General features: G+C 39.0%; 2 protein-coding genes across 9 annotated transcripts in view; one reads left to right on the plus strand and one right to left on the minus strand.

The window, feature by feature from the left end:
* LOC101162700 (serine/threonine-protein kinase PAK 3) overlaps positions 1-8,318 on the plus strand; it is a 45,797-nt gene extending 37,479 nt beyond the window's left edge. For 2 of the 4 annotated variants that reach the window (XM_011483447.3, XM_011483449.3), the window contains 9 exons: positions 27-201; positions 1,068-1,137; positions 2,451-2,499; positions 2,582-2,694; positions 3,427-3,544; positions 3,677-3,776; positions 3,860-4,056; positions 4,464-4,601; positions 5,335-8,318. In XM_011483447.3, the coding sequence (XP_011481749.1) occupies positions 27-201; positions 1,068-1,137; positions 2,451-2,499; positions 2,582-2,694; positions 3,427-3,544; positions 3,677-3,776; positions 3,860-4,056; positions 4,464-4,601; positions 5,335-5,424 (1,050 nt within the window). In that variant the 3' untranslated portion in view covers positions 5,425-8,318. The remainder of the gene's footprint in view (positions 1-26; positions 202-1,067; positions 1,138-2,450; positions 2,500-2,581; positions 2,695-3,426; positions 3,545-3,676; positions 3,777-3,859; positions 4,057-4,463; positions 4,602-5,334) is intronic. The other 2 variants (XM_011483448.3, XM_004076343.4) reach the window with 1 other exon arrangement.
* The window catches only part of LOC101158220 (calpain-5), a 29,980-nt gene continuing 11,512 nt past the window's right edge, over positions 7,699-26,166 (minus strand). For 2 of the 5 annotated variants that reach the window (XM_023962153.1, XM_023962154.1), the window contains exons 5-13: positions 14,474-14,666; positions 14,203-14,393; positions 12,375-12,452; positions 12,104-12,296; positions 11,891-12,013; positions 10,342-10,544; positions 9,820-9,941; positions 9,602-9,738; positions 7,699-8,605 (exon numbers count right to left, since the gene is read on the minus strand). In XM_023962153.1, the coding sequence (XP_023817921.1) occupies positions 8,423-8,605; positions 9,602-9,738; positions 9,820-9,941; positions 10,342-10,544; positions 11,891-12,013; positions 12,104-12,296; positions 12,375-12,452; positions 14,203-14,393; positions 14,474-14,666 (1,423 nt within the window). In that variant the 3' untranslated portion in view covers positions 7,699-8,422. Of the gene's footprint in view, positions 8,606-9,601; positions 9,739-9,819; positions 9,942-10,341; positions 10,545-11,890; positions 12,014-12,103; positions 12,297-12,374; positions 12,453-14,202; positions 14,394-14,473; positions 14,667-14,809; positions 15,019-16,179; positions 16,312-16,396; positions 16,586-19,919; positions 20,174-26,166 lie in introns of those variants that run through there. The other 3 variants (XM_004076410.4, XM_023962152.1, XM_023962155.1) reach the window with 3 other exon arrangements.

Consider the following 26,166-nt stretch of genomic DNA (forward strand, 5'->3'; position numbering starts at 1 on the left):
CTAATCTTCTTTTGCCCCCCCTCCAGATCTACACACGCTCTGTCATGGATCCACCAAAGCCCCCCAGCCCCGTGAAGGAGGTGGTGACTCCCCCAGAGTCGCAGGTGCAGCCAGAGAATACCTCCAACACCATGTACCGCCACACTGACCGGCAGAGGAAGAAGTCAAAGATGACTGATGAGGAAATTCTGGAGAAACTCAGTAAGTTACTTAAAAATGTATGTATTTAAGATAGATAGATAGACAGACGGACGGACGGACGGACGGACGGACGGATAGACAGACAGACAGACAGACAGACAGACAGAAAGATAGATGACTTTATTAATCCCACAATGGGGAAATTTCATTTCTGTGGCAGCAACACGACATTCAGAAATAATCTATATAATATAACATCAATAAAGGACATCACAAATGACATTTATATTAGATAATTAAAAATATTACTAAAATTATTATGAAAAATTATTATCAAAAATGAGATTCTTATTAAATAAAGACATAAATATTAAATATTAAATAAATACAGCTGCAAAAGTGTAAAAAACATGCGATCTGCAAAACATGTAAACTGTAAAAAAAACATTACAAATTTTTTCAATTTGTATTTATGCCAGCTTATTTATTGATATGCTCCATCTCCATGCTTTAATGAAAAAAACAATAAACAAATGTCATTTATTGAATGCTCTGATCTGTCTTTTCCAAGTAATGATCTGGGTTTTGAACTTGTGTCCTGATATGATCCTTTGTCGACATTTTTATTGTGTCAGTGTGTGTGTCTTTAATAATTCAGTATGTTATGCAAAAGCCAGACAGGCTATTAGTTTCCTGTGGTTGATTTCCATGTGGACTCTGCGTTTGGAAGAATTCTTTAAATACAAAATGATTGGATTTTTGTTTTAAAAAAGTCCTTTTTTTTCTCATCTGTGTTCTTTATTGAGCAAATATTCTCTGTCTCTGCAATGTCGCTTAAACTCGAATCATCTGTAAAGAACAGCCTCGTGCACTAACACGCATTTTTCAACAGCAGGCACAATCATTATATGTATGTTTTCTCTCTGACTCAGGAAGTATCGTGAGCGTGGGAGATCCCAAAAAGAAGTACACGCGCTTCGAGAAAATAGGACAAGGGTAAGTAACTGGGCGATCACTAAAAAATGGAGCAGTTTGAGGAAAAGTCAGTCTTTGCAGGAGATACAGACCGGCTGTTTTGAAACAGCCGAGGCAGGGTTAAGATTGAATGACTGAGGGCAAAAAGAAGAAGACAGGAAATGAAACTCAAATCCCAAAAAGGCCAAAAGCCAGATTGGCTCAAACGTCCCTTGCTCTGCAGCTCTTTGCTCATCTCTGTCTCGCTTTAAGGCTGTTTTTTTAGACTCCCTGGTCACGGCACATCATACATAAATTCTTCTGCTCTGATTTGATCACTTTTCCATGATCTGTTTTGGATACAACAGTATCTGTCTGTCTGTTGCAATGTTCGAAACTACTTTGCTTTTTTCAAGTTTCTAACATATGCCTCAGAAATTGATTATAAAACAAAACAAAACAAAGGATAAACCGTTTTTTGAAGCTTTGTGAACCAAAGCTTTACGTGTCTCTCTGACTAATAATTTGAAACAATGAAATATTTTTCACACTCAATTTAATTTAACATAGTACTTGTCAAAATATGAATCTCAAAAAACTAAACTTCTCAAAACATTAAAGCTGTTTTACACTTTGGTGCTGGAGTGATTTAATCTTATCAATGAAGCATTATTCAAAATATTTGAAAAAAATTTTAGACATTAATGTAAATTAATACTTCAAAAAGGAGCATCTAGAGCAAAACAAAAGGAGCACAAAAAATAACTCTAACCACAATCACATCACCCAGAGTAACTTAAATATACTTAATAATAAGTTGATAAATCAAATTAAATCAAATCAAACAAACAGAACAATAATTATAACAATCAGCAGCCAAAACCCAAACAGCAGCTAACCGCTTTTAGACTTTTTTTTAATAAGATCTTAAGTAAAATTTTGAAATGAGTAGTTTTTAAAAGAATAGACCAGATTTTTTTTCTTTCAAAGTGAGGCTCAAGAATTATTTACTTCATTTTAAAAACCAAGACAGCTTTCTAAAATAATGTTGTGTAAAATGTTTGAGTCAAAAAACCATGGGATGATGTCTAAGGCCCTGTTGGGCTATAACATGACAGATGACTTTGAGTGACAACAGATAAAAAAACACTTAATTGTGTGACCTTTATGACTTCACTACATAAGGTCCTGGACATTTCGTAAAAACTGTTCAAATTTCTTTGCAATTTGTTGAAATAAATGTTTAATTTTGGTTTCTACCCAACATGAAAAGTTTGATTCTACTCATCAATGGGTAAAAAAAAAAGTCTCAGTAGTACAATATTGATGTTCCTGTGATTCTTGTGTTTTGTTAGAGCATCTGGGACTGTTTACACCGCCATCGATGTAGCAACTGGCCAAGAGGTATCCCGGAGTCTTTTCTTAACCATTTCTTTATGATTATTTGGATTTGACTAAGCTTCACCTATTCTCTCTGCTCTGTCAGGTGGCCATCAAGCAGATGAACCTGCAGCAGCAACCCAAGAAAGAACTGATCATAAACGAGATCTTGGTGATGAGGGAAAACAAAAACTCCAACATTGTGAACTACCTGGACAGGTGGGTTTTAACTCTGTATATGAGAAATAAATCCAGCTTCAAACACTGTTCTAAGACAAAAATAAATACAATAAAAAGAAACTTCTTTAAGCTTCTAATTACGTCAAGGCCATGAGATAAAGTTAGGGTGACTGTTGTCTGTTTGATCTGACGTAAAATCAAAATAATTTTTTACCTTTAGAAAATGCTTTATGTCTTGTTAATATTCCAGTAGACTGTTGATGATGCATGTAAAAAACTGCTAAACCTTGTTTAGGTTCTTGGCCAAAAACTTGGTTGAGGGATCCAAACCCACCAAATAAGTTTGGTACCAAAAACAAAATGTTTCACAAAAAAACAAAACATTTTGATTTTTTTGCTTAAGGGAACCAAGGATCTAGATAATATACAGAAACAGCTGAGAAACAGCTCTGAACCTCCTCTTCAAATCTTCTTTTTTTTTAGTGGCATTCTAAACCTATCCAAAAGTGCAGTGTTGCCACCTACTGGCTCAAATGAAAGTCCACTTTTGAAAATATATATATATATCATTTGTCAGCTCTGATTGCATTACATTTCTGCATCGTTCATGACTTTTTCAAAGTACAAGTGTTGCATTTTGAGCTTTTTCAGTTAGTTTTAGCCAACATGAAGCAGGCCTGAATGAGTCAAAGCAGTCAACTGTTTGCTGGAGCACAACAAAACTACAGACGGTGTTTCTTCTCTGTTCCTTAACTCTCACCTGGTTCTTAGTTACTTGGTAGGAGATGAGCTGTGGGTGGTGATGGAGTATTTGGCAGGAGGCTCTTTGACAGATGTGGTGACTGAGACCTGCATGGATGAGGGCCAGATTGCTGCAGTCTGCAGAGAGGTAAGAAGCCAAGTTTAGACATCAGCAGAAACACCCACTGCATATCTGTAATTGAGCCACACACTGAGACGAAAGTTGAGGAAAATCATAATTTTCTTTAAAAAACAAACATTTTTGTTTCTGTCTTCATAGTGTCTCCAAGCACTAGACTTTTTACACTCCAACCAGGTGATCCACAGAGACATAAAAAGTGACAATATTCTCTTGGGCATGGATGGATCGGTCAAGCTCAGTACGTCTTTTTCTATTTAGTGCAGTTTAAAAACGCACAGACATGAATCTGACTGAGTTTTTTCTGTCTCCCTTTCTCTGTAGCCGACTTCGGCTTTTGTGCTCAGATCACCCCAGAGCAGAACAAGCGCAGCACAATGGTAGGAACGCCGTACTGGATGGCGCCAGAGGTGGTGACTCGGAAAGCTTATGGCCCAAAAGTGGATATTTGGTCTCTAGGGATCATGGCCATAGAAATGGTGGAGGGAGAACCGCCTTACCTGAATGAGAATCCTCTCAGGGTAAGGCTAAACGCACCTAGAAACAACAAAAAAGCAACACTTTTCTGTCAAACCTTTATTTAACAGACACAAAAAGACTAAAGTACTTATTTTGTTGCATTGTCTGACCTTTCGAAAGTGAAGTTTTTCTATTTAAAATCACAAAGGTTAATTTAGTTTCCATTTTTTAATAATTGATCATTAAAGAGAGCTTAATGGAACCTGATGTGAACACATTTCTCTTTCGGCTTCTTCAGAATCACTATGGCAGAAATTGGCTCTAGTTACTTTGTGTCTGTTAAATAAATGTGTGAATAAGTTGTGAAACCACCAACCATTTTAGTTGTGAAACTTTCTATTTAGCAAATCAAGAAAAACAGTTTCGATGAAAACCTGTTTTTATGTTTAAACTGTTCTCATCTTGTTAGGCACTTTACCTGATTGCCACCAATGGGACCCCAGAGCTGCAGAACCCTGAAAGGCTGTCGTCGGTCTTCAGAGACTTCCTCAACCGCTGTCTGGAGATGGACGTGGACCGCAGAGGCTCTGCCAAGGATTTGCTTCAGGTTACACTGAAAATGAATTTATACTCTGCTAAAACATGCAAGTACAAAACATTGGATATTTGTATGGTATGTGGAGCTTTAACAACAATGCTGGAAAGACTAGAAAAGGGGCAAAAAGGACAACTGTGTCAGACAGTTATTGGAGCACGCCCAGTGAAGTTAATCTGTAGCTGGGGCTTTGACAGTGTCAGATGACCATGCCCCTATTTCTGTTCAATTCTGATCCTTCATCGCCTAAACCGGCTTAATCCCTTGTGAGATCATGGGGTTGCTGGAGCCTATCCCAGCAACCGTTAGGCAAAGGCAGGGTACGCCCTGGACATGTTGCCAGTCTGTCTCACATTCACACCTGGGGACAATTTAGAATCATCACTTAACCTATGAAGTCTGTTTCTGGACTGTGGGAGGAAGCTCGGAGAAAAACCACACATGCACAACACTAGGAGAACATGCAAGCTCCACACAGAAATCCAGCTGAGATTTGAGCCTGAGCCTGGGCCTTCCTGCTGCGAGACAAGGGTGCCAACCACTACCCCACCATGCAGCCTTCCAGTTTTGATCCTAATATATATTCAACAGGTAGTAATTGGAAGAAATGACCTGACTCTAGATCGTGTTTTTTAAACTAGTCCCACCTGAAGCTGTAATGTTACCTTTTTGTAATGCTCAGTTGCGATGTGCAGCTCTGCTCAGTTTCTTCCACCCACTGATTCTGTTTTTTTTTTGTCTGCAGCACTCCTTCCTCAAATTGGCAAAGCCTCTCTCCAGCCTGACGCCTCTAATTTTAGCTGCAAAGGAAGCCATCAAGAACAGCAGTCGTTAAGGGGTGGCTCCCTGTTCGCGCCCGAGGCTGACGCCCTGCCTGGGATGTGCCGGCTCATAGCAGCAGGAGTTTTGAGAGTAGGGACAGCAAAAGGGGGAGGTGTGTGACTTACAAAGACAGCACAAGGACAGAAAACCTCCCCAGGCCTCAGATGGAGGACTGACATCTGGCCTTGCAGCCTCTAGGTTTGTGCTGCTGAAAAAAAGACAGTATCTCCTCGTTTCTCTGTCCAGCACTCTGTACATGTAGAGCAGTTCATCACAAGTATGTGTGAAGGAGTGTGTGTTTGTTTGCACTTCTGTTTGTGTTGCATCTTTCCGGAAAGTAGTTGGACAATAAAATAAGATAAAATAAAAAGAAAAGAGGATCATTCACAGGAAAAAACCCTGCAGGAGTGAAACAAAGATGCTGGCCTGCGCTTTAGGATTGGTTCCCTTTCCTCTGGTCCCTCCATGGAGCACGACTTCGGCTTCACCTTACCTGCAGCAGCGAGCCGACGTGGAACAGCGACTCCATAACCCAGCGTTTGGCTGCATGACCATGGCTCTGTGGACAAATCTGCAAACCTTCTGCCGACTGTCACATCATAAGGTGGCATATCTGTGTGTTTTACTGTGTACATATGTGTGCGAGTGAGTGCAGGGATGTGGCTACTGGGGTATAAGTCAGGAATCAGTTGACATGATCAATTACAGCCTAAACTCCCTTCTAGGATCCATTTCATATCTCTCAGGAGGTGCAGATCTAAAAAATGGATCCTTGTCATCAAGCTGAAATCATCCAACCTCAGGACAATTACCTGCGGTTGTCCCTAAAACAGACTCTGTACAAAAGTGTTCAATGTGATTATCACCTACTATATAATTTATAATCCATATTTATATCAGATGAATCATCCAAGATAAAAGTATCTACACATTTTGGGTTTACTTTGTGTAAAGTAAACAGAACTGAATGAGCAATTTAGATATTTTTCATTGTGTGTGAACTTAAAGTAACAGGAGAAAAAAATTCAAAAGTCAACGAGCAATGCATTGATAAGGTGCTGCTAAACAACAAACTTGAACCCCCTCCTCGCTAAAGATAGGTTTTGGATTCTTTTACTGCTCCAGCTCCTAGAGCAGAAAATATCGATGGCCTAATTTAAGGATTCGGAAGGAAAACGTCATCACGTCATGGCCGTAGATAAATCCTAACTGTTATCCTGGAGGTGTTCGGATAATTTGCTGCCTTCTCAGGTGGAAACGCTCAGGCACTGACCACCACCTGTCCCCTTCCACCAAACATGCTGTTAACAATGCTGCTCATGCTTTAGTTTTTCGTGTCTTATAGAAGTTCTTTTTGTCTTAGAGTTTTTAAATGAGGAGTACCTTTTTTGGAAAGCTTTTGGAGAGCAGGAGCAGTTTTATCCACTGAGCGAGTGCCATTCCATGATTGTACCATTACCCCGGAGGTTTACGGTTTCCCGACATTCCTTGCATTTCTGGTTCAGAGTCCATTCTTGTACGCAGGTTGTCTTTTGTATCTGTGACAGGTAGCTTCGTCATTCATCCCCATTGTAGCATCCCTCTGCACTTGAGTGTGCGTGGTAGGGGGCTACCTCAGTCTACAAAACAAAACGCCTCACTCGAGCATTCCACCTTAACGCCGAGGTGCAGGGTAGCTGCTTTGGTCACATTGTACCTCTTTTTATGGCAGCTGTTCAAAAGAAAAGAGGTGTAACAAATTTCCTGCATGTAAAACAAATATACACTGTAACTCCAGATAGGTTAAGATTGTTAGGCAATGTCTGTATGTACTGTATATACAACAGGAAACCCCTCCTTTTTCCAAAACTGTGTAACTTAAACTGACAATATTAAGGTTGCTATATAGTGTGTAATAAATGTTTTGCACCCTGGAAATGGAATAGAGAGCTTCTGCACTTCTGGATCCTCCTCTTCTGTTTGGACTTCATTGGCCCCTCTGTCATTCGAACCGAGATGCGTCAGGCTGTGCGCGGGCCCACACAGTCTGAACAACCACTGCTGTCCTGTGATGCTTTGTATGTGTGCAGCAGGTGTATGCGGCCTGCTGGGAGCCTTCACCGGCCCCCAACCCATGTACAGAAACTTATGAGCACAAAAGGTGAAGTTTGGGACAAGACACACTACTGATGTGGCCCCTTTTTCTGTGGTTGCTCCTGTACATTCTTCTGTTATGAATGTGTAAACCTGTACACGTGGTGTTAAAATTCTTCTATTAATGTCTATCAAGAGAATGGAACAAAGACAGTTACTTTTTAAATTATTATCTTTATTATTATTATTATAACTCTTATTCTTGTCTAGCTTTGTAAAACTGCTGATCCATCTGACATACCTCAGCAGCGACCCCCCACCACCACCCTTACCCCACCCCATCTTTAAAAAGAGGACAAATGAGTGACGGGGAAGTGAGGTTTTGGATAAACTATTTTTAATTGTGTTTGAAGCAATAGACTTTTTGAACTTTAAATTGTGCATGGCTGTGTCTTGAGTGTATAAAAAAAAAAACAATAAAAAAATAAATAAAAACAGTTTGGGAACTCAAATAATATTTAAAAAAAAAGGAGAGGAAAAGATAAGAGCTGCTGGAGAAATTGATCTTTGGAAAAAGTTTACTGAAATCACTATGTTCTAATCACTATATAAATATGTGTATATATATATATATATATATATATATATATATATATATATATATATATATATATATATATATATATATATATATATATTCCAAATTATTATCCATATTTGCAATTAACGTAGCTCTAGATTATTGAAAGATAATAAATGTACAAAAGGGTTTTTAAAAAGCTTTTCAGGTAAACAAGGAAAGTTGCCAAAAGAGGTAGGACAAAAAAAACTGTTCACAACTTCTCTAACATTTTAACATTTCTATAAAGAAATGAGGCTCTGACTGGTTTTAGCTACAGCATCAATGGTGTAATCTCATATAACTACTCTGATATGCATTATATGGCTGTCAATTCAGTGTCAGTAGCAATACAAAGGATGATGCTGCCGGGCATCTCGTCTGCCATGTTACTGCCCCTCTTCCTGAGCTGGAGCTTCAGCTTTTGCTGAGAGTCCTTTGGTGATCCAGGCAACACCACCTGGCCCATGAATTCATCCGCCACTGCATTGCTGTTCCACACCTGAAAAAAAAACAATTGATAGTCAGGTGAAGATAAAAATGTCTTCCCCCAGTATGCAGGAGCTAAAGTGCCCTTTGGCAACGTAATGACTTTTTTTTCAAGTGAATTAAGTATATTTGCTTTCATTAAGACACTAGATTAGGTTTAGCCTTAAAACAGCATATTTAAGACTAATGTGAGTTACCTTGTACAGTACAGTATAGGTCTACCATGCTATACATTGGACTATAGGCCCTCAATATTAATTATTCCAGAACCGCTCATTGTTGGTCGGCTGGATCAGGTGGTTCAAAGCTGTGGTTCAACAAATACATTACAGCAGGTAGGACATCGATGCTTGAAAAAAAAAAGAGGTTAAAATGTAGATTTGGACCAGATTTGATGACAACTGCATGACTGTTACTACTATGATGATGCAATATGCTCAATTACTGACTTCAAGTCTCTCCTTATTCTGACTTTTCTTGTCTCCTTTTTGTCACTTTCCCTTTCTTTTTGTGAATAGGACTAGTTCTGCCTCTGATTTTGTCAGGCATGTAGGTTTCACACAAGCTTAAAAAGGGTAACTGATCTGAAAGATATGTTTACAACATTCGTTTCCATTTTTCTACCAAGGCTTACCTTAAGCCTTTATGAAATAAAGGTAGTTCACATACTTGTACTGACTTACAAGTGGTTAAAAAAAGAAAATTAAATGTAACTTAAAGTGAGGTTTTTATACATTTTTCATGTATTAATTTTTTAGTAAATCTTTTTAAATTAAAATAAATTAGACATTCTTTGAGCTGTCTGTTATGCTGCCAGGTTCTGTAAAAGAATTTCAAAGCAAATTTCAATTTCATACCTATTGACACAAGATGCAAAATTCTTTAACTAGTAATGTTAAATGATTGAATAATACTGGATTGCTGGATTCTTAGAGTAAGAACAGAATTTCCTTAGAGATGTCTTACATTGATTTGTATTGGTCAGGAAAAAACAAAAGAGCCTTCTTACCTCCACAGTTATGGGCTTGCTAGGCTTCTTCCTATAGAAAACAGCGCTTGTATCGAACTGTGGATTTAGAGTGTCTTTGTGGACAATGGATTTCACAGACTTGCCCTCACAAGAAATGATCACATAAGGGTCAGCACCTGCATGTTAAGACATAACAATTATTCTTCTGCTCTGAATTGGTTGTAATTAAAGTTTAACTTTGCAAAAAGCTCTCTAACCTGCCGTCCTGTCCTGGTTTTCCAGTCTCTCAGCTTTTTCAACAAAGACATGAGTCACTGCTTGAGGATACCCAAAAAGTGGAGTCCAGCATTTCACTTTGGGTTTGTCTTCAGTCAGTTCACTAGGAAAATGGAGACAGAATTTTTTTTTTAAATTGAACATTTAGTTAACAAAGGTAAGCTATTAAGAACATGTTCTCATTTACAACAATGACATATTTTAGCTTGTTCTTTGGCCTTGATGTTGTAAACTGGAGTTTTAGTTTGGCAAATCGGTTTTGATCCAAAATGATGACATAGAAATAACTTAATAGATTTTTTAATATTGTAAATAATTCCACCTGGCAACTATTACACACTTTTGCATATTCCTCTGATAAATCAGTCTGTGTCTAGATCTAATAGGTAAAGAAATGTATTTTTCACTAAGATGTTACAAAATCTGCTCTTTTTAACCTTAAGAGGTTTAGCCAAACTTGGGATTTTAGACTCCGCTTCACAACAAGATAATGGCTGTCATACCGGCAGCCTGAGTCCACATCGGTAAAAATTCGCAGCATGAACTCTCCCAGTTCACCAGCTTGGAAGGTGGATGGGATGATGATGTATCGGCCCTGAGGCAGGATGCATCTCACGAAAACTGACCGAGCGTTGATAAAAACCGAGCTTTCCATGGATTTCTGACTCAGCAGTCGGTGTATTCTGTACTTTCTGTTCAATTCCACCTGAAAACAAAGTTTACATTTTACATGAGTGAAACCAATCTTATGCTTTATTAAATTTTTTGTTGCACACGAAGTAACTCTTTAACTTAAATATATCAAAAGACAATACCCAATAAAATGCAAAACTATAGAAACAAAATGTAGAAAATATAACTAATGTAATTTATTGTTAGACACAAGTGTTTATTTTTTTATTTTTCTATATTACTAATAACACATTGCTAAATGCAATCAATTTTATGTCCTAACTGTCATGCTTTGCAGATCACCTATTGGTAATATGCTAACTTCCTGGTTCTGGCAGACTTTGTTGTCTTAACAGAGACCCTCTGAAATGTGTAAGTCTGCTGTATGAGCTGCTTAGAAGGCATTTTTGTAAGGATTCAGTGGTTTTGTTCTTGGTCATGTTTTTGGTTTTCTTTGTCAGTCACTCCACCTTCAGGTTCATGATCCACAGCTGTCTTCAGTTCAGTTAATTATCCTCAGCCTATTTGAGTGTCTTGGTTTCTGTTCTTCCTGGTCAGGTCATCTGCTCTGTTTTGTCACAGTTTTGTTTCTCCTCATAGTTTTTTCATGTTTCAGTTTGCTAATTAAAGGTTTTATTTCCTGTCACCAATCCTGGTCTCCTGCATTTTGGGTCCTCCACCACCAGTTCGTGACAATTTTACCACATAAAGATTGTGTTTCAATGGCTGTAAAGGATGTTTTCTAATTTTCCACCAGACAAATTTCCAAATTAAAGTTTAATTTATTCCTTAGACTGTTCCAATTAACCAGGGGTCTGCTGACAAGGCAACATAAAAAGGTATGCAAGCCCTAAAGAAAAGTGTTGTCTCCTTTATCACAGGGGAATAACATGTGATAGGTGAAATCTAAGATGTAGGATTCTACGTGTTTTAAGGCAGTAAAAACCCTCACTACACCCTTTAACTCTTGTTTCAGACAGGGCTATAAATGTTCACACTTTTCTCTTGTTTAAACTCTCAAAACAAGTCCAGTATTATGGAATGAAAAAAAGAGATCTGCTCTTGATTGGAGATTTAAGTAAATTTGGCAAGCTGAATACTTTCTGTACAGGAGACACAACACGGAGGAAAATGACTGACAGTGTTCTGTGGCCAATCAGGAAACAGAAAACAGTGTACTGTAAAAAGAAAAATAAAGCTTGCAAATTTCACTGAAAAAAAACCCAGCGAAACAGCAAGACCACAAAAGGTGAACAGGGTTACAGCAAGAGACCACTGTATGGGTAATATCACCTAGTCATAAAACATCCCAATATTACCCATTTAAATAGCGTGGAATTCCCCAAACCTTGATTGTGAGTAAAGTAACATGGATGTTACCTTCAAAACACTAAAGCCAATGGATAAATTTTCTCCTTGACCGGTTTTTTTAAAGGTCCTCCGGTCTTTTTGTTGCAAGGTGATCAGCACTTCTTCTATTTCCTTTGTTACATCAAACATATACTGGAAAAGGGAGTTCAAAAGACAGTTTAAATGTAATTTTCTTATGTGTTAACAAAAAAAGCAGACACATGTTTCCACGAAATGCTCCACCTGAGGGTTCTGCAGAAATGTATTGTTATTACCACAACCACCGCAGCGGTTTAGGAGTGGATCGCCATGTTTGGTCCAGCTCCCAAAATGCAAAACCTCGCTCCATGTCTTATGGATGCTGACAAGTGAGGTGTTGATAATGCTGCAAACATCAGCATCAGTGAATTTTTTGCACCAGTCTTCAAATGACATCCTGTGGATGAGATTAAACGTTGTATGTTAATGCACTTCAGAAATGGACTGCAGTGATTTAGAGATCTTTTTTGTTTACCAGAACTCCCCATCATCTTCTACTGTGAGACCAAGATTGTGCCTCTCTGTATCACCAATCTTGGACCATTCCTCAGAGCTACAAAACACAAGCAAAGGTGGTGAGTGATGTACTCCAAAATGTCAACCACATGTAAAAATGACTGATAATAATTTCAGTAAAATCCATCATTTGAGGCTTTTCTGACAATTGTTCATTACTGTCTTTAAGACAAAAATATTTTATTTCAGGCGTATGCTAATGTTGTTCACCTTTGGGCATATCACGTCATGGATCACCACAGCTTTCACTGATTTGCACATTTGGACACGTGACACATGGGGAGGCAAGGTGGGAACTGAACCTATAAATTAGAGGTTGACCACTCTGACCTTGCACTAGCCTGAGAAACCCCTGCCATTTTGTCCTTATTTTTGCTTTTATCATTTTGTTTTGAAACATAGTCATTGAATAATTGAATCAGACTGTATTTTATTTTGAAAGACAGTTTTATGCTTATTACTGGAAACAGGAAGTCAACATCAGCCTCATTGTTTGGGTTCACATCAATTCCAGGTGCATCTTGAATCTATTGTCATTGTCCTGCTGCTTGTGTGTGTTCAGCGCAGTGTCAGAGTTTTGATTTAGTTTAATAATTTTATTTTGAAAATATCTTTTCTATAAATTGTTATTTTAGCAAATTGAGATGATAACAGCTTTATTGTTATACATGATGGCTCCCCACTAATTTTGTGTCACTTAAATTTCGTGGTAGGATTTTTGTGTGTCTACAGTTTTCTTTCAAACAGATGGACGCAACAAAGCAAATCAGAGGCTTGGATGCTATATCCTGACTTGTGATCTTTTAATGGGAGTTAGGAAGTTAGTTATAGCTAAAGCTGTGTTTACACTGAACGTGATTTGCACAGCAGAAGTGTCCAATGTTAAGTCAATGTCCAGATGCAATCAGAGGCCCTGCAGTGCGATTTGAGTATCAGGCGCAGTGCGTCGGTCCGGCAGCAGCGCCATGTGAGCGATGCAGCGTGATCTGGCACAAAACGATTTTTAAAAATATTTATATGCTATTTAAAAATATTCTTTTTTCTTATTTTCATTGAGAAAAAGTTCCTCTGCTTTTGTTCTTATTTTTAATTTTCCCTCCTCTTACTCATTTGGGACAGCAACATGTTAAACTGGGTCACAGAGAGACAGAAACAGCGCAGTAAGCTACCGTCATTCACATACAGCTACTGCTGCAGGAGTACACTTCACCATATTAGTCTATGAATGATCTCATGACACGTGATTACTGACTCATTTGTAGGGCTCTTTGAAATAAATTAACCTGATCTCTAAACATCCTCCGAGTCTACCATGCATTGTAAATGAGATTTACAAACACTGCTACCCTGGGTGTGCAATGTGCCAAAAGTCCTGCTAACTAGCCTAACTGGGTTTCCCTGTGCCTTGAAAATACAGGGTTGTGTCAGGAAGGGCATCTGGCGTAAAAATTCTTTGCCAAACCACCTTTGCGTATCAGTGAAAGCTGACTTACTGTCGTGCCCCCAACGGGAAAAGCTGAAAGGTAAACAACAACTGATCCGTGTAGCGATCAGGCTGAAAACATTCAGCGATAACTCCTCCCACACATGTCTGAGGTGTTAATCTTATGAAGACATTTTTGGACAGACGTCGAGCTGCAGAACGTCCAAATAGAGGTGGCTGACGCAAATTGGACGTATGAGTCGCTTTCAGTGTGAGCGTTGCACAAGTCTTTGCATTATTGTTGTCAGTGTCACAACAACTGCACTGAGGTTTTTGAATCTTCTTCAACATGCCTCCAGCTTACCTGTCACTCCAGGATCCATTCCACTCCATTCTTCCCCAGGGGTTTCTCATTCGGATCATAGGAATAGTTTCATTCTTGAAGTACGCCACCAGCCCATGACCTAAACGTATTCTCTTCACTGCCGTCACAGAGTATGCATGACCCTTCACCAGACCGTTTGCCATCTTAAACTCAAGTTCATGCGGTTCTGCCTGTAAAATACAGAAAGTAGGTAAGTACAGTCAAAGTATCTAAAGAGCAGAGATCAGAAATCTTAGGGGACATTCCACACCTTGATGGAACAGCTAATGATTCCTCCGCGTTCATAAACTTTGAGTAGGTTTTCAAATAGTGTGTTTTGTTTTTCTGGATCTTTGTAGAAAGCCCCTTCCTGTAGGTTGATGGGTTCATATACAGCACCACTGAAATCCACCACAGCATCTCCAGTGTTTCCTCCCTTTAAGGACTCATAGCAGCCATAGAGTCTGAGATAAAAACACAAAAGTTTAGTTGGAACAAAAGATGTCCCTCTCACTCTTATAAAACACCTTTCATGTAACACTATTCAATATTCTTGTTTCTCAAAAAAGAAGCGTAATGTATTGGTACATAAATCAAGTGGACTGACTTGGCATAAGCCTTCTCCAGCAAAGCACTCCAGAATTCATTTTTGCTGTTTGATTGACAGTAGATCAGTTCTCCATTAATAGTAGGCAGCCGGTCGTCCACGACCACATCTGTCCACTGACCAAAGACCCAGAACTGAAAGTGGAAGATCCCGGCATAGTTTTCTGGATGTTTGGGATCCCACTCCTGCTCCTGCCAATCAGGAATCACCTGGAAGCATGCAAATGAAAATTAAACTCATTCAAATGTTTTTAAATATAAAATGTCATTCACTTATAAAAACATTTCATGTTGTTTTACTTGTTGCAAGGATATTCAAAGTTGTTTTGCCACTGGCTGTTGCATACTTAACTACACAACGCTTTATGTTTGATTCAACAACTGCAAACTTACTCTCCCAGGGGAACAAGCTACTGAATAGTTGAAAGTTCAACCCACATTTTTAGTGTCAAGCAGAAAGTTCCCATAGGTGAAGTCCTTGCCAAGATTTTAACCCACAACCTTACAGATTTACAGTATAAAAGACACTACCACTCAGTTATTGAGATAGTTGAAATTGAGCTCCAAATCTGACAAAGAATTATCACTGTTTATTTCCAAATCTAAAGTTTTTTATGTTGCAAGTTTTTTCCCCCCACTAGATATGGTTAATTACCCAGTACTCTAAAACATGATCTGATTATGTCACCCAGACTGGCATCACCAGGGCCCTACTCTGGAGGCAGGCCTGGGGTAGTTGCTCACAAGCTTTGTGGCTGGGGCTCCTGCCACTGCTCCCCTGGGGCAGTTTGCACTTGAGTGTGAAGCAGCTGGACTGAGAGTCAGCACCGCCAAGTCTGTGGCTTGTTGACCAGAAATAGGTATTTAATTACTTCTGAGTGTGTAGAGTGCTCCTGCCCAAAGGTGGAGGAGTTCAAGTATCTTGGCATCTTGTTCATAAGTAAGAGAAATTGAGAGAATCCTGCAGAGGTGGCATGGACATCTGGTCCAAATGTCTTCAGGACAGAATCCTCTGAAGATGTTCTAGATGACTTACTGGGTGATGACCCTGGGGAAGATATGCTAAAGAGACTGTATCTCTTGGCTGGTATATGAACATCTCGGGATTCCCCCAAAGGAGTTTGATAGATTTTTTATTTAGCAATCATTTTTACCCTTAGACAGGGTTGAAGGTTTGTGACATTTGGTTGACATTTTGGGAAATTTCAAAAGATTTAATGTATTTAAAACAGAAAGTACCAACAGTGATGTAGGTTGTAAAGTTAAAAAAAGCACACTATTCAAGATTGATAGAGGTCTCTTCATCATTTTGTGCATAAATGAACCAACACTTCAGTTTTGGCTATGTAGTCTTTATTATAGTTGACTCACCTTTTTCCAGAGGTGTGGCTTCAACGCAAGGCATGAGCTCGCAGCAACAAACCAGCAGTTTCCTACATTTCCTTGATTCAAGTCATGGGAATTAATACCTTCCACAAACAGATGGGGATCTGAGCTTATTTCCTACATCAAAAAAATTAAGTTAATGATCATGTTTTTAACAGAATTCAATTTCCTTTTCATGATCTTTTTTTTTACTGACACTCACCCCTGGTCGTTTCCATTGGACTGTACCAGGAGGGGGTTCCCTATAAAACACAGATGAATTGTTTGCAGGGAACTCTGGATCTTCAAACAGCTTCTTGTTTTGGAGGCAGTCCCTCTTCAGGTCAGCATAATGTTGATTTTTGAACGCCTCAACAGATGAGAACATGGCTGAGTTGCTGAAACCTTATGGCTGGAGATAGTGGAGAAACAGATAAGATCAGTTGTAGATTTGGTCTGAAACTTGATTCAAACTGTGATGACTTTTGTTTCGGTGCCCCCTAAAGTGCAAACAAATCACTTATTGTAAGTACATACTGTATTAAAGTTCACAACGACAATAAATTTTGAAAGGAGAAAATCTATTTGGCAGATATCAAACACAACTGAGCTTAAATCCAAAGTCTCTTTTGAGTCACCGTAATGTGAAATAAATAAAAAAAGGTAATTTGTGTAATTCAGAAGACTTATTACCAGAATGTCAAACATTGTGTCCCCCACAGACCAGGCACAGGGGGATGAGAGTGCTTGAGCACCCGCCCCTTTTGCTCGTATGCCCAAAGTGCCCTTTTTGTCACAGGGTTTATATGTGTGAACGCCTGTTTGTGACATTCATTAACCAACATCATCATAAATTAATAAAATAATTCAGCCATATAAAGTGATAAGTGTGGAAATCATTAAGAACATGTCCCTCCCTGACATGTACCTGGATGCCCCTCCTCACATGCTCTGCCCACCTCACATGCCCAGAGGAATGTTGTGGAGCTGAAGATCTGTCCCTTAGTCTCTTAGTTCTTGGGGTGGTTGCCCCCACCCAATTTGACGTGACCGAGGTGTCAGCTGACGCACACGGCATTGACGTGAGCCCAGTTGACGTGAGCTGGGTGTTCCATGGCTGATTGTTGTGTTTGGGTTTCAAGTGAGCCGATGGAGAATATTTTCCAGGTATCTGCTCCACCATTATTTTACGTGCATCGCATTTTTTTTATTATCAGGTTATTTCATTGTGCTGACCAGTCATTTGTGTTGTTTAAGACCTCTGTGTTTTTTTTTTTTATTTAAATCACCATTTAATGTTCATTTGCGCAGTTAGACATAGTCTTGTATTTTTCCATAACTTTTTAATTTTTGTTTTTTAACTTAACTTTTGTTTTTAATTTATTTTAGTTTTATTTAGTGTCCAGTGTGGATTTACTAGATTTCAGTTAAATTAAATGTTTTATCCCATTTGGCTATAGTTTTTTTTGAGTAACTATAATAACCTTGGTGTCATCGAGTATGTCTAATGATGAACAGTTGAATTTAAAATCATAATTGTGCCATGTTTTCAGATGTACTGAAAGAGGTGAGTGAAAGGTCAGGCGAGGTAGGAGAAAATGAGGAGATAGAAGATACTGTCCACTGAAAACAGGGAGATTGATGGAAACTGCAAGCCAGAAGGAAAGTGAGGCTAAAAAGAAAGAAACAGAGATGGAGTTAAAGCCCAAGGAGAACATAAAAGAAACAGCTAGACAGGAGATAGAGACAGAGGTCAGTGAGAGTCCACAACCAAACCCTCTTGAACAAACACACCTAACTAACACCTGCCCATGCCCTGCGATGTCACTTATAATATGACAAAGCTGTTTTTCAAATAAATACACAGATGTGTCACTGAACATGTTTCATGCCTAATCAGTGACAAACACAACATGGAAACAAAAGAATGCTTCTTTCAGTTGCATAATGACAAGTGCAGAGGCTCTTGAAAACATTGTGATGTCTCTTCTGGAAGAAACTGAACTGAAGATAGACCACATCAGGGGTCATTGCTCCAATGGGGCTGCAAATGTGGGTGCAAATGCTAAGAGGGGTTTCAGTCAAGAATCCAAAGAAGAAATCTAAAGGCCTTGTATGTGCAATGTCAGGCACATTTTCTTAAACTGGTGTTGGTGTTGCAAAGTCCAAAACTGAAACTGAATAGCTTTGAATTTGTCCTGTGTCTGGATATGACCTGTACAATTGTTGAGGTGACTGAATTGCAGCAGAAAAATGTGAGTCCGTAGCGACATTATAAATTGTAGATGTGGTTTTGCATAGGTCTGCCCTTAGCAGCAGAGAAGAAGAGTTTAGGTATGAACAGGACACAGGGGAAGAAGCATCAGCAGGCCCTGACTCCCCACGTTAGGTACTAGAACAAGCCAGAGGAAGGGAAGGTTGAAGCTTGTATCCACAGCAGATGTGAGCAATCATGCTTTTGCAACCTAGAAGGACTACAGAGATTTTTTAATACGGGTTGATACAATATAGGTTTTTATCCTTAAAGTTGTCATTGTAAAGTGGTACATTCGTGTTCCTTGTGCCCCTTTTTAATTTCTGCACCACGTCCCAGCCAGACAACCTGCATCAAACCTATCATATAAGGTGAGGACATGTGTATTTCAAAGTGTTTCTTTTTGCTTCATGGCAACTAATCTTATACTATTTTAAAAGTCTGTGTATCACTCTTTAAACTGTGCTGCAGGTGTTTGTGGAATGAGCAGTAGAGCTCAACATGTTGGTTGTTCCAATGAAAATGTTGTGCCCTTGGAGGTACCATAAGCTCAAAAACAACAACAACATAAAAATAAAGACGCATGGAGTTAGGAAAAAAAGATTTGGCACCAAACGACACTAATGCATGTTCCTCAAAAATATTCACCTTTAAATTGGGTTATGATTCCACCACATAGAAAATGCTAAGCACACATTTGTTTTTAATGCTAATTTTAAAAGTGTTTATGAAATAACTTTTATCTGAAAAACAAAACAGAAATCAAATATGGTGATTCCGTGTTCAGTGTGTGTTAAACTAATTTTTATTTGAAGGAAATGTTCAAATTCTTCTGGAATTTAGTTGGCGGAAGCAAACGCCCAGAGCAGTGTTTTCACATTGCTCATGAAACCATACAAACTTTTAACAAAATAAACTGTTTCCTAAATCAAATCTGTTTAAGAAAGAAATATTTTAATTTTAAGAAAAGAGGGGGAAAAAATAAACAAATGAAATGGATAATAGCTCTCATCTAACAGCAAAACACTGAATAGTTTCCTGTTTTGAGGAAGTCCCAGGTCTTTTACCTTTCTTCCAGGGTAGGGCTAAAAGCCACATACTAGCTGTGTTGATTTTTTAGACAGCAATTTTACTTTCACTAAACCTACTAATACTTAAAAAAAAGAAGAAGGAAAAAAAAAACCTTGTTGAGGATTTTTAACTCTGCCTGATTTCTGATGCATGTTCCTGCCATGGCAGCCAGCTTTCTCCCATTTCCAGCGTGCACAACATTCTTGTTGTGCGTTCAAATATCCCACCTGCTATCAACACACTTCACAGCTGAGATACTGAGCAGCTTTCAACACAGAAGCCAAGAAACCTCAGTTTCAGTTTGATCTGTGTCAAACTGAAAGGAAGAACCCCAGCAAACAAACAAACAAACAAAAACCACACTTGATAATAAGCATTTTACAGCAAATAGTCAGAAAAATTATATTAGAATCATACTTACACTGAAAAGTGAAGTTCTGACAGCATTAAGTTTAAACACGTTCAAATGTCTGGTAGTTTCTTGTTTAGATCTGTCAACTGAGAGAGCTTTAACAATAGTAGCTTCACAAACTCAGCGCCAAAACTGGTCTGTCAAGAAGGGCGTCTCTACAGCAAAAGGTGTTGCGCAAAGGCTGATATGATTAAAACAAACCTCTGCAACAACGTCTGTGTCCGTCAGCCCCCTAAAGGTAAAGACAAGTTAAAACCTGCCCTTCCTGCATGCAAGATTCTGGGTTTTTCCACACAAACACAAACATTCCTCTCTTGTTCTGCTCTATCTATCTCTATTTATGGGCTGCCACTGTGAGTGAAAATACAGCCACTAATAAGCTATTTCCTTAGGCTGTCAGAGAGAGCTGTGGGAATAAAAAGCTGTTGGATAGTTAAATTGTCAAAACACAATGACTACCACATTGCCAAGACAGAAACAGGTCAAACTGAAAACAGAAAAGTTCAAAACAACATGAAATATCTCCGATCAGTTCAAGAGAAAGGGTTAATTTACACTAAGTAGGAAGGAAATATTTAGATATACAATGACTGCATGTAATAAGTTCCTGTGTTACAATGCAGAAAGACCATCTGTAAATGGAATTATTGGCAAGCAAATTAAAAGGCAGTGTGATACTGGTCAGGAAAGAGGTCAAGAGGTCATTTCAGAAGACATTTCTTGTTTTTTGGAACATGCTTTTATGCTTTCCTATAGGACAGCATGCTAAGTTACGAGCAGTATCTGATTTTTTCCATTTAGGCCTCTGATATGACTGTTTTCCTATTTTCACATATTGGTCACAAATTGCTTGAAGTTAAAAAGAAAGTGTCAGTATGATAGATGGGTTTTGGTGATTTGTTGATAAAAAAGTCAATAAAGTGTGAGATGAACATTTTGGTCTGTATATAACAATGACAAACTTTTTTCGAACTGCTGGATCTTACAGGCTCACTTCATTTAAAAAAAGAAATGTTAACAATTTAGTTTCCCAGCTAATAATTTTGAAGGAGGTCTTTGGCTCGCCGTGGAATACATGACATACACATCTGCACTCAGTAATCTGGTAGTAAGCTACCACAGCCATTAATACATCTTAGAGTCAGCAGGGGGCTATGAAGGTAAATATGATCCAAAAAGAACGCACTTGTAGATTTGATGTGAGAACTTGTAATTTAGAATGTGAGAACTCGCACCAAAAACCTGCATCTGTGTGTAAAAATCTTATGCTGTGAACTGACAAATTTCCATTTGCATGTGTTCATTTAGAGTTACAACCTCCAATCTGTGATTACAACTGCTCAAATGTGCTTCTGGGTGTGCTCGAATCTGCTGGCGCAAATCACAAGAGCACTATAACTGCGCTCTGACTTCGGTCACATTCCTTGCGAGAAATTTGTGTCAAAACTGATCTGTGTCCGGGGTGAGGGAGGGTTAGAGGAAGGTGGAGTCAACCAATCAGAGTGCAGGATATCAACTATTAGAATAGATCAACGCGTTCCCCGCGGCTGCCGCAGCCACAGCAGCTGTGCTACACTGAGGAAAGGAGAGGCGAGGAGCCCGCTGGGCGGCGGCAGAGCGCGGCTGTCGTGGACCCAAACACTGGGGCTGTCGCGCAGGCTCCTCTCCTTTCCTGCGCGGAGCGCGGCTTCGGGGTCCGCGACAGCTGTGCTCCGCCCCCGCCAGCGGGCTCCATGATCTAATCTAATATATTTTTTCAAATGTTACTACATATGATTTATAATAAAAGTGCTCAATAGCCCTGGCCCTGTTGTCCTGCTACAACAAAGATGATTTTCCTTCTGACGGTCCGTTGGCAGCCGTCTCGCTGCATGTCTGCATTTAAAGCACGAAAAGATCTTTTCTCATTAAAATGCAGGAAAAAAAGGGTTTTTTTCTTTAGAAATGCATTTGTAGTTCACATTTTGCTAATACAAAATGATTGAGATACTCTGTCACATTTGAACATTTATCAGAAGAGTTATTGAAGCAGGAAGTCCGAATCTGTGAAGATCTTTTTAACTTTACCAAGTCCTCTGAATCCTGCACTCTGATTGGTTGACTCCCCCCTCCTTTATACCTCCCTCACCCCCTAGTTCCGGTATCGGACACAGATCAGTTTTGACACAAGTTTCTCACAAGGAATGTGACAGGACTGTTCAAAAGCAGTGTTGGCATTTTTATTCTGACGTTTGAACAGCAGAGGATGCTACAGAAAAATTCAACACTGAAATAAAACTACTATGGATAAATGGCAGTATCTAAACCTTTGCAAAGAGGGCCAGATTTTGTGAGGTGAAAATGGGTGAGGGCCAACCACTTTTAATTTTTTAAAACCCTTATAATAAAATTTAATGCAAATTAACTATTTGATAAACATTTATATTTCGCATTGGGAAACTTCTCATTTCTTCACATAAACTCAAATATATTTAAATACATTTTTGTCAAAATTACTGTTAATATCATATTTGAAGACCAAAAATAAATCAAAGGGAAAAAAAGGTCAGGAAAAAACCTTTAATCGGGGTTCATATAAAACATTACATACTACTCACAATGGAATGCTCGCTGTAAACTTCCAAGTTAAAATTCAGTTTTGATCAGATACACAAATAAATCTGTTCTTCTCATCTGGGCCTAGAGGCTCTGAGGGTTAAGTAGCCACACGTTGTTGTCACAAGACTACAATGGCTTCTAATGTAATTTAGCCAATCACAATCAAAAAGTTGTAGATCTTAGAAAGTGCTGGGGGGAACATTTTATTGATTTTATAAGAGCAGCCTGCAGGCCTGTGGAAATTTGAACAAGGCCCGAGAGTCTGGGTTTGGACATACTTCACACAATGTAAGGTAAAAACATTATATAAAGCCAAAGATTTACATATTCTCTTTAAAGCTTTTAGAGTGTTTCTTAATACAGACTTCTTTGCCTTAAAGGCACAACAGTCTTTTTCTTAGTGTGCAAAAAAGGAAAAACATCAGATTGGAAGTATTTTGGATTATTGTAATAAATTACTGAAAAGGGCAAGCCCAGAAGCCTAAATGTATATTTAAAATGATTTAAATCTTTGACACATAAGCAGTTTCTAAAATGCTTTTCATTAAAAAATTTGATTTGCATTTATAATTTGGGAACACACATGTGAATATCTATGTAATGTTGTGTTAAGCCTTTGTTACAGCACTTGTAAAAACATATGTATCTCTAATAATATATTGCATTTACTGAAGTAACTAATAAACTTGACATCAGTGAAGTAAAATATGAAAAAACAATTTCAGTTAACACATTGAATGAAGCACTGAAAAAAAACAGTGTTTCTTTGCAAAATACCACTAAAAGACGCAATTTTAAGAAAAGGAAAAAATGAAAGTCACTCAGTTAAAAGGTAAAGAACTGAAAGGACACAAAGTGGTGAGTGACATGACCCTGCTGGTGATAGAAGTTGTTTTGCTGGTATACTAATAGCGCTTTCTGCAGGATGAAAACTGTTCACAGCAGGCATCTGGAAAAAAAAAATAAAACAGATCCATAAATCCATGTGCGTAGCTTTTACAGTTGGGCAAAAACGTGTTTAGTCGGCCACCAATTGTGCAAGTTCTCCCAAAAAAAATAATGAGAGGACTGTCATTTTAATTATGGCTTCACTTCAAATATTAGAGACAAAATACTTTACAAAAAGGCAATCTCCAAGACCAAATATAGCTTGACAAAAACATAGGAAACATTGTTCTGGTCAAATCAACTCCCCTAAACAACAAATCTAACTCTGAAATACAAGAAAGTCTTTTTATTTTTAATTTTTTTTGCTTTCCGACTCTCGCCGACGACAGGCGCTTTTTCCTCTCGCTCCTACTGTGTCAGCCCATTCTCAAGGCTTTTTGTCCCGTCTGCCCCGGAGTCTGGATTTTTCATCCGTCTGCAACTTCTGCTTTCGCTCTCAGAATCAAAGTGTATACAGCAGCTGTGTGCTAAGGTTGATACTACAGCTCATCTCTCCTTGACCTCAGCATTCCTACTACCCACATGCACTCCCTAGAACAGGGGTCGGGAACCTTTTTGGCCAAGAGAGCCATAAACGCCACATATTTTTAAATGTAATTTCGAAAGAGCCACACATTAATGTAGTGTCCCTTTACCACACTGAGGCACAGAGACGTGACCTCTTTTAAGGTTCTTTATTCTGGTTACTGCAGACCGCAACAAACGCCGTACAGTAAATTCAGCAAATCCTGAATCTCTCCCGCTGAGACGAGAGCGCTTCTCCCAACTTTATATTCGCTCACTGCCGCGTCAGCCCTCCCATTTCCCTTATTCGGCCCATAGCTGAACCCCATTGGTCCAAACTACCTAACAACAGGCTGAGCGACAGAACTGAGAGCCAATCAGATCTCTGCTTGATGCGTTTAATAAACTTCAGAACTTTTAACGCAGCCCAACAGCCACCCAGTCCAACTCAGACCGCAACAATATGTTTAAAACTAAATATACAAATGAATGTGTGCATTTGATGCAATTTCAACATTTTTAAAGTACAATAAGTCTGTGGATTCGTTTTAATAACATCGTTATGCTGTTGCTAATAAATGATGAGTATTTCTCGTGGTAGTTTTGCTGATTGTCTAGTCTGGTTGATACGTGGTGAGTTTCTGCTTCATGCAGGCGTTGAGACTTTAAACGGAATCTTAGGTCTGAATGTTCTTTAGATGTGAGACAGACATGGTACCAAACACACACTCACACGCTGCAGTGAGTGACGGGCAGCGGGTTTTACGTTTTTACAATCCCTGCGCGGTTCACCTTACTGGCCGTGCCCCCCACCACCCTCTGCTTTTTTCCTCTAACATCCCGTCCCCGCAGTTTTAGGCACGTCTATTCACAGGTTTCCGGCTGGTACAAACTCTGTGAAATAATAGATAATAGTAACTGATGGTGCTGGCGTAGATTTTGTTCTCCAAGCACCGCTACTACTGCGCGCCTCTGGCATCGCATCGCGCCCGAGAAGGACTGGTCTAATGAAAAAAAAAAGTATAATTAAAGATTTGTCTGCGAGCCACATGTGACCATCAAAAGAGCCATATATGGCTCGCGAGCCATAGGTTCCCGACCCCTGCCCTAGAAGATGCACCAGCTCTAAGACCGATACCCCCCCCCCATCCTTTTGAGCTTCATGTACTGTGTTTTTGTCCGCACATGTGCTTCTGTGTTTTAAATTGTGTTGTTTTTTTTCTTGTATCTACACATTGTACGCTGTGTTGAGATACGACTTTTTTTGTCTCCAATGACCCCTCCACCTATTGTAAACCATCTACACGCTAAGCAAGGTGTGCTCACGTCACGTCACGCCTTTGTCAACTTTGAACTGTATGTGTGGATTTCTGTTGTATGTCGGATCTTGTTCGAGTTGTACTTGAACATAATTACCCCATCGTGGGATTAATAAAGCATCATTCAATTCAACTCAAGTAAAAAAGGGTGCATGCGTTTCTGCACTGTTTAGAGATAATATTGAAACCCACAGATTATCACTGGGAGTGTTTTCATCATTTGAGTATGTTCACTGACCCTCCTCAGTAAACAAGGTTACTGTTGTGGGATCTCCTGGGTCTGGCTCTTTTGATCAGATATGGGGGGTCCTGTCATAGTGTATTCCATGAAATTGAGTGGGGGGTTAATGATGTGGACATGTTCCCAAAATAGTATTTCCCCACCTCAGTAGAAAGCCAGGTTTCTACATCTCATTTTATTACTCTTTTTATGATGGTGTGTGCGTGTGGGGGAGGGGGTCATAGTGCAGGTTTTAAACAAAACATTTGTTTGTCTTGTCATTTTGTTTATAAATTTGATTATATTTTTATGCAAAGTACTTGACCTGTGTTGTAAAAGTGCTATATAAAGCTTGATTTGATTTGATTTGATTTGATTGAAGGGAAATCAGCATTTCAGTCTTATGCAGCTAAAAGCTATACGAGTCTACCTGGGGTTGTGAGACAGGCCTGTACTGTGTCAAAGTTCAAATCTAGACTCAAACATTTCTGTTTAGCCGTGTATATAACTGGAGGGTCCTTATCGGCACCCCAGGGAGCTGGCAGACTGATCCGAAAACTGGAATTTCTAGTCCCGAAACTAAGTTTAAAAGGATTGCGTTACACTGTGTGGTGATTACACGTCCTAATGTGCATCTGGCTGACAGAACAAGTCGAGGGAAAATTAT

The sequence above is a fragment of the Oryzias latipes genome, chromosome 14, assembly GCF_002234675.1.
Source record: "Oryzias latipes chromosome 14, ASM223467v1".
In the NCBI taxonomy this organism is placed as follows: domain Eukaryota; kingdom Metazoa; phylum Chordata; class Actinopteri; order Beloniformes; family Adrianichthyidae; genus Oryzias; species Oryzias latipes.